This window comes from Apaloderma vittatum, unplaced genomic scaffold, assembly GCF_000703405.1.
Source record: "Apaloderma vittatum isolate BGI_N311 unplaced genomic scaffold, ASM70340v1 scaffold8568, whole genome shotgun sequence".
Classification (NCBI taxonomy): domain Eukaryota; kingdom Metazoa; phylum Chordata; class Aves; order Trogoniformes; family Trogonidae; genus Apaloderma; species Apaloderma vittatum.
The window spans coordinates 5,912-18,003 of record NW_009732394.1 but is presented as its reverse complement, the minus strand read 5'-3'; the positions used below and the strand labels follow the sequence as shown (position 1 = coordinate 18,003).

The following is a 12,092-nucleotide window of genomic DNA, read 5'->3' as shown; positions in this document are numbered from 1 at the left end:
GCAGGAATGGGTAAATGAGATTTACTCTCTTAAGTAAATGGCACGAGAGAAATTTGTTTTATACCATTGTTGCCTATACATTAGAAGATCTGAACCAAGTCCAAAGACTGAAAGAAACTACACAGGCCGCTGTAACACATCCCTCATGAACCTGCTACTGGTATGTCAACTTGTACAAGCCAGACACCACAGAACGCTCATCAAAAACTACCTAGAGGTGAAAGTGTAAGCATTTTCACTGAAACAGCTGGACTAAATGCCTGTGTAACTTCTCTCATTTTGAGATAAAGGGCAACAAAACTCAATCTTCCCTAAAGCAGCAAGAGAGTGGTTTTATTTCTAAATGTTCATATCCACACGCTTTAGTTCACAGGCTTCTGTTACACATATTAAGTATATTCAGTTTTGTTTTCCTGCTTGCCTATTACATTCCTGTATAGAAGTGATTCAGAGGCTCTGCAGACTTGCTATGATGAGGAGACTGGTGCCTGATTAACATATTAAAAGTAAAAGATATCTTCATTCACAAGAGAGTAACCTACTTGCAGGGCCCCTGGCTCAGCTGAGGTAACTGCAACTTCCTGCTACCCGCAATGGGAGATTTGTTCGGCTCCTGTTCTCACTGCTCAGACATAATCGAGTATTTTAAGCAAAAAGTACCTAGAAAGAAAAAGGTATGTGTCTTTCATAAGTTGAAAAGCAAATTCAACAAGTACTTTCACCTGGGGGTGGGGTGGGGGGGGGGCAGGGAACAACTAGATTTAAAAACCAAAAGCTAGAAGAGTTCTCTAATCAGTATCTTTATCAGGGGATTGAGCATTCAAACACATTTTTTGGGAGATTTGGTTTAATTCTTTCTCCTACTCGAGTGTATACAAATTACCAATTCCCACAGGAATGACTTAATCCTGAATTTAGAGAGTGTTCTTGTTGACAGTATTTTGCTTTGAACACCCAGACACTTGAGTGAAGCCTGGGAGCCAGGTATCCCACTTACATCACTGTCGGATCCACAGGGCCAGTGGACAGTTCAGTGCCAGCACTAGAACCAGTTTATTTTGCATTACACATTTAAATACTCAAAGAAAGATGCTCCACGTGTCAGCTGGGGTGATCTCCAGTGAGCCACAATCCTGCCCTCCCAGGCACCAGAGGAAATTGCAAACCGGCCTCCTGTATTGTAGGAAGTGCCCAAACTACCAAGCTGCTCCCAACACCAGCTCCTCCTCTAACATTTTTCAGAAGATCAAAACTTTTCTTGCCCCTGTGCTCCTTACAAGTAACTCAAGTGTTTTTAATAAGGGATAAATGAAACGTTTTTGTTCATGATGAATTCATACTGCATTGAGGAAAAAAAAAATCCAAATTCAGTTCAGATAGAAATGATGTCTTCTTATAATTCAGCAGACATAGTGGGGGGAAAAAAACCAAAAAGATCAAAACTTATTGATTACTCACACAACATTAAGACACATTTGTCTGGTTCTTGGAAAGATGAGCACAGGCCCAGCTTAGCTGGAAGATGTCCCTAATAAAGCTCTCGGTAACCTAGTCTGACCTTGTAGCTGACCGCTTTAAGCAGATGGTTGCACTAGAGACCTTTTGAGGTATCAGAAAACCTGAATTATCCAGTGATCCTTACAGTTATTAGGCCATTTGGTACCACCTACATACACTGAACATCAGCAAGTCTGGGGTTCCTATCCTCCCTCATACTTTTGAATATCTTCATGAACACTAGCTACACAAAACAAATGAATGGGTTTGGCTTCTCAATCTTCTTGTGAGATTTCAGATTATACCCACAAAATCTGCTCATAAGTGTTCCTGCACTTACAGCTAGACATAGCTGTAAGATGGGTAGTCACAGTTATTTCCAACTCATCCATCTACAGATGATGACTTTGCTAACGTCTCCCAACTCTGGCAGAGATAGAAAAAGGACTCCAAAGCCCCAGCAGTTGCACTGACTTCTCATTTTTATGATTAGCACAAACAAAAAAAATAAAAAATTTGATTTTAAAAGCTAATGGTGGCAGAATCTCAGGCACAGTGTCCTAAGTGGGGAAGTTCATTGGAACCCTGACAGGTTGAAGCAGGGTACAGGAGGTGCTCATCACTTTTCATTTTAGCTGGTGCTGTGATGACATAGAGGCCAGTAACTACGGCTGGCAGGTTGAAAAACACATTTGAACAGAGTTGTTTAAGAGTTTTAGCTCTATGAAGTTTCAGGAAAGAGCAAACTTTGGTGACACACTCCTTTAGTGTGTGAAAAGCCAGAAGAATGCTTAGGATGAATACTGGAGTCTTCTATTTGCTATATTTGTACAGTGTATTCACTGGAGGCTGTATAGCGAGTTTGGTCTCAATGGGACAAGATGGCATGCAGTCAGGAAAGCAGACCAAGTTTACCAGCACTCAGGAGTCAGCTCAGAGGATGTTGCAGTAAGTGCTTCCCCCCACATCCACCAGTGACCTCCAACAGACCATTGTGCCACATCCTACTTGGCCAAGCCTTTAAGAGCAGCTCTGCCAGCTGCCACAGGGCAGGGAAAAAAAAAAAAAAATCAATGCATCAAAGGTGTAGGGCTCTTAAGCTGAGAACTCCCCTACCAAACCTGAGGTTCACAGAGGATTTAAACATGAAAGTGGTCCTGGGCTGTTATTCCATGTTTTAACTGCTTCAAGACATCAAGTTGCTTTAACTGGATCCCAGTGGATCATCAGCCAACAACAGGCAGAAACTGGGCCATGTCTCAGGAGCTCCACCACACACTGGGCAGCACTACAGATAATCAGTCTCAGAAAAACTTTTGCTGGCCCAAAGCCCTACACTGCCAGGACTTCACAGCTCTGAATAAGCTGTTGGGTTTTTTTCCTATGGGAATCACCTGCAACAACATATTACATGCCTGTGACAAAACACTAAATACCACTCCTCACTTAATAGCATGTTCCTTGCCTCTTCATTATCCGCTAGTCCTTTCGGGGATTGCTGTCAAGAGTTATTATACTGTGTTAACTAGAGAAGGAAAGATCAGGAGGAGGGTGTCCTCTTCCTTTCTTCACTGTGAGATATTTTACTGGCTCTATTTGTAATTTTAGAAAGGGCTTTTGAAATTCATACAAATAAGTACTTACCTTTACCACCAGAAAGTGGTAAGGCAGCACTAGGCAACAGCATCCATCCACCCAAGACAAAGGGGGACATCCAGGCTAAAGGACAACCCTCTTCCTACTCTTAGGCTAGCACAGACAACCTCAGTCTTATCACAGGCCTTTTCCCTAGCACATTCTCTGAAATTACATAACCCTTTGGCCCTTTGACTTTAGGAACTTTCATCTTGTGCTCCACTCTGAACTTGCTTTGACCTCTGGTCTGTTAATCTAAACTAACTAGGAGGAGAGTAAACACAGAAAGGAGACGCTTTGTGTTGGCAAGGAATAAAGATGTCTTAGGGACAAAACCAGCAGCAAATTAGCTTCTCTTTCTTTAATCATGCTTAGTATTACAGCTCTAAAAGAACTCTGACGATGATTCTTTAAGGCACTGAAGAGAGTGGATTCCTATGGAAATACTTGCAGAAGATAAGATAACATACAAGATCTGGGATGACATGATACGTAAAAAACGGCATTGAAGAAATCGCTTAAGTGTAATTGTGGGGAAGAAGAATCAGCAGGACAGGGCTATTCATCCAACATGATCAAAACTTAAAAATGTAGTTCCATTCAAATTATGAGATTGCCTAAAAACTACATAGGCTTTGTGATATTACTTTCAACGACAGATTTTGGTTCATACACAGCTGTTCTTTAGAGCTTTGAGGTTCAGGTACCAAGTGTGTATAGCCTGCAGGCTAGAACTTTATTTTTTAAATTAAATTTGCATACTACTTTTAATCACTAGTGGAAATGGGGCTCATTTTAAATGGAAGAAGGGTACAGGACAGAAGATGCTGCAACATGGAGATTCAAACTACGTTAGCGGGGAAAGAAGCTGATGTACCTCAGTTGTCATTACTGGAGAAAGCAGCCAACATGTCTTCCTGTGTTCCAGTGACTGAGTATTCTGGTGAGGACTTGAGAAATGTACCAAAGGAGGACTTGGAGTTGAATCACAAAGATTCTTCATAAAAATCTTGATGTAATATCTGTAAGTTCCTAAGAATCTTTCTTCTCCATTACCATTTTAATTATACTCCTTCTGAACTCATTTGCCAGAATGCCTTAGTTTTTAACTCCTATACATTAAAACTTGTGAAGCTGGGCTTGCCTTCAATGGTTCCATATTCACAGCCTGGGATAAGCTTCTCCTTGCCACTTAAGGCCCCAAAACCTCAACAAATCCTTCTGAAAAAAACCTTCTCAATTGTGTGATTTACCCATAGCCTTGCCTTGCACATGAAGCTTCCTACTGTGAATCCCTCATTTGAATTTCATTTTTGGAAAGGACCTTGTTTCTTTACTTGACATAATCAATTACCCTTCTCAGTTGTGCAATGATGTCTGGATCAATGAGGCTGTATCAGCCACTATCTCAACTTGCATAAAAAGAGGATGGGTAACAGACCCAAGGTGAGGCTCTGTATCTTCCTCTTCTACAACATACTCTTAGAGTGTTAAGACACTAACATGTGTGCAATTAACAATTCAACTTGAAAAAGCAAAAGCAAGGGCAATTATCTGCAATTCTCTGCACAGAGCTAATTTAGAATCATAGAATGGCCTAGGTTGGAAGGGACCTTAGAGATCATTTAATCCAACCTACCTGTCATGGGAAGGGATGCCTCTCAACTAGATCAGGCAACACACAAGGACCGAGCGGGGATCAAACCTGTGACCTGGGTGTTAATTTGTACAGCATTCTCAACTCCACAGTTAAAAACATCATGAACAATCCCTAGAATCACAGCACCAGCTTTACAGTTATGAAAGATAGCTGTAATGTGATTCTTTTTATTTGTCCCATGCTATCAAATAATTCCTGCCACCCATCATAGAAGGGAATTTACTTTAAAAAAAAAAAAAAAGAGGAAAAATGTAACTTAGGCTTTCATGGAGTAACAGTCAGAAACCTTTAGTATTTAGTCTAGATCTTTGCCAACATCACATAAAATCCCTTATATTTTAACATGACAAATTTGATTCTTCCTGAACGTCATTAACTTTAATTGGTTGTGGTAAATGAGAGTCACTATGACAGCTTTGAAACTGATGAGGATTAACTACTGAGGCGAGCAAGGCAGCTCTGAGCAGGCGATGCTTTGTACCAAAGGCTGGAACGCCGGAAACCCGCAGCCTGTGTAGCCCATCTAGTGAGTCTCCACTGCCACCATCTGGTACCAGCCGTCCCTGGTAGTACAACTTACCCGACAACACGGGCAAAGAAGCAGGGCAGACAGACAGACGAACTGAGTCACAGGAAAGTGACACACACTCCCCCACATGCAGAAAACCTCTCTGAATTCTTGTTTGCAGGTTTAACGTTCTAAAGTGAATGTATCTTCACTAACAGAGAAATCAAAAGAACTCTCTACCTGAGCAAAAAAAAAAATAAAATAAATCCTTAATCTAAATTGCCATTGAAGAGAGCTGACAGCTTCAGCACAAACAGGAAAACAGCTAGAGGTTTTTTTAATATTCAATTATATCTCCATATACTCTCCCCACAATGCTTTTTATAATACTAGGTAACACGATAGGAAAAAAAAAAGCAGGGTAAATTATTAAAAGTTCTGGGGACTGAGGATATGCACTGAAAATAATTAATAGTATCTGTCTTAAGCAACACTCTCCCTAAATGCATTTTGTTGCTTCCTTTCTTTCCCCCATCCCCTCTCACCACTCTGCTTATTTCCATCGTTCTTTCATGGCTTTGCATTACTTATGCTGAAACCTGACTCAACTGAATTGTTTAATTTATCCAGCTATTTTACTTTCACCTAAACAAGCAGTTCTTCACCCAGTACGGGTAGTAAAATGAAGGAATAATTCATAAATATAGCCTCTGAAGATTCAGCAGCCAATATTAAAGAGTTTTTTCAAAATCATTCCTTCTTCTTGGGACAAGATTAGAAATCATTCCTGCACGGCACTGACAAAGCATTTCTAGGCCTACGTTCACAGGTGCTTATCTACTGCACGCTAAATGAAGCCCTATAGGGCTGAAGCAGTGTCTGATTGAACAAGCCCTCATTGCCATTCCTTTCTCACCTATGAGTGGCCTCGAGAGCACAGAACTCTTACCAATGGTTGTTATTGCAGAGATGGAGAAGAAGAAAGACCCGCTGAAGTCCCACCTGCCCAGGCTAGTGGTGTTTCCCTGGAGGGTTATGCCACTTTTGTAGGCTTGGATGATACCCTGCAAAAAGACAATATCATGAGATCCTACAAACCCCTTTATGGCAAGTTCATGTGACTGGCATTTGCATTGCTGCCTGGTCACAAAATATAACTACTTCCAGCTCTGTTGTTTCCCTTTCTAATAGAGGATATCTTGTGCCTTAGAGACCAGAGTTGAGAGGTTAGAAAAGCCAAAAGCCAGCATATCAATTTTTACAAAATAAAAGAAAGTTGCACATGCACATGGCAGATCAGACAGGTAAATGTGGAAGAGATTGGAGGGCAAGTACTACCCAGAGAAAGCCTAGCCACATAGTAAGACTGCCCTATGACATATTCATTAGAAAAAGAGTTTCCAGATAGAACATTCTGATGGCAGAAGTCTCTGAGTAGCACACATATATGCACATGTACAGGATACTGAAAAGCAATGTTTATGGTGTGATGTAGGAGGTGTAGACTATGCAATCTACTAGTATTGGGCAATATGTGCCCACATCAGGACTATAACTATGAATAAATTGATTAGATTAGCATGATGCCCAATTCTGTTCAATCCATCTGGGAAAGATTCAAAAGCCACTGTGCTGAAGCATGCAGAATTGTGACAGTGAGCTATCAGATGTCTGAATAATGCCTACACCTGACTATATCTCCTCATGCCACTATAGTTAATGACATTGAACTGAGTTGTGTCCAAAACAACATCACACTATGTACACGAAACATTTCACACCCACTGACCAAGAATTGAGAGTTGTGAGAGTTGTAAGAGTCGCAAAGTGTAGCCAAGAAAGGCATGCACATAACAAATAACACGACCCCTATCCTGACAATAGGGCTGCTGATAAACCTTTCACTGTTGCTAATAAAATGTTACATTCATCAGTAAGCCAACACTTCAAGCATGCAAAGCAAGGCAGCTTTGCTCCATTTTACTGATGTAACATGCTGTAAATGATTTATATAATATTATAAAGGGCTACGAATTAAAAACTGTTCCCAGAGATCCAAGCAGTAGAGCTACTAGTTCTCACATCAACGGGAGATTAATATATTTCTCTAAGTAAGAAACACTTTCATAGTTGCATTCTCAAAAATATCTTCATTTACTCATAAATCAAGGTAATTTGAGCCATTCAGGGTAACATTATAATCTATTAAAATCTGACAATATGCTCTTCTCTGCACAAGACAGAGCAGAGAGCCCTTGCTCTGCAGAGGGCTAAGGACCTGATGCTATATTATATTATGCTTCCTTCTGTGAATTGTTGCCATAACTTGAGGGGAACAACTCACAGAAATAGATTAGCATGCAGCATGAGTGACATGAAAGAATCAAACACCTCCTCTGAGAAAAGAAGCCTCCAGCAGGATTTGTTCCAGGTAGCCATCTACAAAATTTCCCTCCCTTACCCCCACCCCTTCTCTCCAGGGCTAGTGTCCGCAGGGAGGTTTATCAGGTTGCATGGGATGCAGGCTCTGACTTTTCTCTATCCTTTATCTCTGATAGTACTTGACCTTAGGTTTGCAAAGCGTAAGAAGCTCTTCAGATAATAGCCTAGTCAGGAATCCCAAACCCCCTGAATATAAAATAGCTCTCAAATTGAATCATATGGCAAGAGAGACACTGGAAATATACTGTGATTTGTTTTTTATCTCTCCAGAAATTACTGGTTAAAGTTAAAAATTAAAAGATTGTTATTCTCTTAAGTTTTCCTTCTGCAGTCTGTGATCTCTGCAGTTTTAAGTAGCTAGTTTTGAACATGTATACACCTGCTGGAACAATAGTCCAGCTGTCAGAAAAATTTATAATCAGAGAGACTCAAAAACCCTCACAAATACAGCACATTTTGTTCATTCTCCCACCTGTTGTCCTACTCATACAAGCTCAGCAATTGATAACATTACACACATCAAGTTTTTAAAGCCAGAAACACTGAAGAACCCGAAAGGATTGCAAGAAACTGTGGCTGAATCAGCCCAAATGGAAATTTCTTCATGCAGAAAGGGGAAAAAAACAACCTTGGCAAGACATGTGAGAAGCAAGCAGCAGTAACCAAGTCATTAAATGTTTAATTTCGCATCATGACACCTCTTCTGTTTTGCATGGTTTAGAGACACAGGGCAGTTGCAAGCACCTATGCCAGCTTTGCAGTGATTTATAACAGCGCAGTGTCTCAGAGCCCTTGTCTTCACCTTCCCCGAGGTGATGCTACTGCCAGGAAGAACCCACTTCAGCTTATCCACAGACTCCTAACACAAACTGTTTGCACTGTATGGCACAGTGTTCCCGAACTCATCCCAATGGGAAGGGAAGGACCATGTAACTATTACTCATTGGCAGAGAGCAAGTATTGAGTTCACAGTGCCAGCTGTTTGCTGTTCCTGGGATTGAGGCACTTCATATATTTGTGGTAGGTCTTCAAGAGCTCTCAGCAGTAAACCTCTGGCTAAGCATTCCTTCCTTAAGTCTTGTCATCAAACACCCAGATAACATCATTATCCATTAGGCCCACAACACATGCCACAGCCCTATATGCAGACCACTGAACACTCATGCAAATCAAAGTCACTTGAATAAACAGACACTTCCAGGAGAAATGTCAGGTTCATTACTATTAGGAAGAAAGAGCCACAAATGCCATCCTTAAAGGAAAGGATTCACAGATAGTGGAGATAATAATAATTTTTTAAAAAAGCCAGTATACTTATAACATCTAGAATCAACCTTTGACACAGCAACAGTGGTGACAGACAATTAAAGATTGATTGTTTTGGGAACAGTAGAACTAATGGAGCTTGCCTTTCTACAGATGTTCCTATAGAGGTGGATTCACAAAAAAGCAATCAATAGATAGCTATTAATACACAGAAATCACTTGTGACACAGGAAGTCATTGGATAGCAAACTCCTGAAGGCTGAGAATGCTTTCAGGAGTATATTGGTGTATACTTCCTTTAATTTAATATGTTCCTCTAGACTTCTGCTTTTCGCTAGTGCTCTTTTTTCACAGAAAAATTAAACATGGTTTACAATTTTTAACAGAACACAGAAACAAACAGCTCACAGACACCAACACAATAGCTGAATTCTCTGTACTTTTCCCATTGAAGAGTCACCAATGATGATGATTTAAAAAAAAAAAACCAAAAAACACAAAACCAACCAACAAACAAAACCACACAGAAACTTGAAGTATATTTTGGCCTGTGCATTCAAGTTTTTCCTAAAGAGGAACTGGATCGTTCACATCATATACGTTGGTTCCCTTCCCCTGCTTTTTTGAGAACCAGAGACTTTGTTTTGCTTTACAGTGATTTTGAGGAGAAACACAGGGGAGGGGCAGTCCTTCTTCTTTTAATTAGGCTAGTCATTTATACAATGTCTGCTCCAAAACCTGATACATTAAAAGGCATCTAGCAGATCAGGCAAATTTGCTTTATTATATTGGATCTGAAATGCTACTTCTAAGACACCAGCCAATATCATCAACTCTTCAAACACAACAAATCTTGAAATTGCAACCTTGATCTTGATATTTTGGGAACTTGAAAGGACATGTGTGCAGCTAAGAAGAATAGGAAGAAACCAGTTGACTGTTAAAATCAGAAAGAAATAGAACTCAGTTCTGCTTTGGTTTCTCCTGACAGACAAGCTACACAAAACAACAACAACAACAAATGTAAATCCACTTCTCTGCTCTTTTATTTCCCTCCCTAAAATGATAATTTACAGTTCACAGCAACCGTATCTTTAGTGGACAACGTTTATATCATTTTAAACTGCAGATAAAATTTTCTAAGGAAACTACTGTAACTGCTGTAGGATTGACAAATTAGGATATTTTAGACCCTTACGCCTTTACGAGTCAATGAAATTTCATTTGCAGGCTGCCACATTTTCTCATCAAGTGGGCTGTTCTATTTCTTGATAGCACCATGCAAAGTCTACTTGTCTGGTCAAATATCATCATAGCTGGAGATTAAAAACCAGTATGACCTCCATTCAAAGTAGTCCATTTAAATGCAGACGTCTGTCCTGCCACCTTTGTGATAAAACATGCCTCAATACCCAAATCGGGCCTCTAGCTCCATTTTGTCCAACCATAACCTCTGAAGCTTCAGTTAAGAGCATCATAAGCTAATGCTTGCAATCACACACTTTGTTAGATCACTATATCCCAGTGCAAATCAAAGCTGGGTTTTGTGCATCCTCCTGCAGGGAATACCCTCCTTTAATTCCAACTCACTCGTAACTTCATGAGGAAGCTGTGAATTTCTGCTGACTCCCTTAGCTAACATATTTCTGACTTATCACACTTACTTTAGAACAGCAATACTCCTTCTTTCCTTCTCTTCTACTATCAGTTAGAATAATCATTGCTGGTTCTTCCTGCAGGACCATCCAAACACATCATCTCAGTTTCCTTATTGGAGTTAAAAATAAATTAATAAATAAATACAAATGATCACTGTTTCAGCCTGTCTTTTAGCCCTTCACAATTCTGGGGCAGTACTTCCACAAGCAACTGATAATCAGTGCCTCTTCTACCCTGGAAAAACCTCAACAATCTACACAGCTTTGTACCAGTAAATCCAATGCAGTTGGTCACACTACCAAAAAATAAAACACTTGATTAAACTAAACTCTCAAAAGATCTCTTTTGTTCATATTGTCTAGTTTAAAAGAAAAAAGAAAAGATAGTTTGCTGGTTCTACCAGGACACTCATTTAAGTATCCAGAAGCAGAGTTACACCTTCTTCTTCACAGCAAATTACAGGTTTATTCTTTTCTGCCTGCTGTGGAGCTGCCCTGTCCTTCAGCCATACGTATAAGTCTCTCAGTTACCATGTGTGCTGCGTTATCAGTTCAGGGCAACTCCCAGCATTCTCAGTTCACACATTTCCTCTTCTAAAACCTTCTTATCATAAGTGGGCCCCTCCAGCACCAGCTTGTGGCTGCAGGACAGCTTCTGATCACCAACTGCTGCAAAAGGGAGAAACATTATTTATCCTGACCTCCTTAACACCAGCTAAAAATTTCATCTCTCACCTCTGTGCTGAGTCACAACAGCATATGACTAGGGTACAGCTTTACAAAAAGCATTTAAGATCAACAATAATGAATGGATGCGTATATGTAAACTGACACTACTTTCCTTGCAATCTCTACTTCAGAACACTCTGCTTCTTTTTTTCCTATAATCCTCACAGTGAAAAATAAACTTTAGAAGTACAGTATATAAGTGATTAATCAGACTATTTTTCCCCCACAAGAAGAGTAAGATACAAAGGGGGAAAGTGAAGCTCTGGAAGATTATGATCCTACCAAGGATCTCTATTAGAAAACCTGACTCTTAAGCTCAACATTTCTTATTTCTAGGGAGGAGAAGAGAGGGGGAAAAAAAAAAAAAAGCCACTTTTTCTGCAGGAAAGTGACACTGAGGGAGTAACAGAAACGACCCTTTGATAAACCACAGCTTGTCACTACCGTTGCCCTGTGCTTCTAAACTATGGCATTTTAGCCAGAGTTCACAGTTATCTTGAGATAACTGTGATACAGGCAAAAGCAGTGTTTCCTAACTGTACTTGAAAGCAGTTCTCATGTAATGTAAAAACCTGCAAGTGAAATGGGATAAAAAATTTCATTGTCAAGTTCAGTTGAAGTTTACACGTTCACATACAAAAAAAAAAAAAAAAGAGAGCTGTTCCAGGGAGCACATGCCCTCCTGAAAATTGTTTGC

General features: G+C 40.1%; 1 protein-coding gene across 1 annotated transcript in view; it reads right to left on the bottom strand.

The window, feature by feature from the left end:
• Window positions 1-6,364, bottom strand: part of KCNK17 (potassium channel, subfamily K, member 17) — a gene marked incomplete at its 5' end in the record, with an annotated part of 14,383 nt that extends 8,019 nt beyond the window's left edge. Inside the window, 1 exon segment of the mRNA XM_009875512.1 lies at window positions 6,250-6,364. Within this exon segment, the coding sequence (XP_009873814.1) occupies window positions 6,250-6,364 (115 nt within the window).
• Window positions 6,365-12,092: the final 5,728 nt, after the last annotated feature.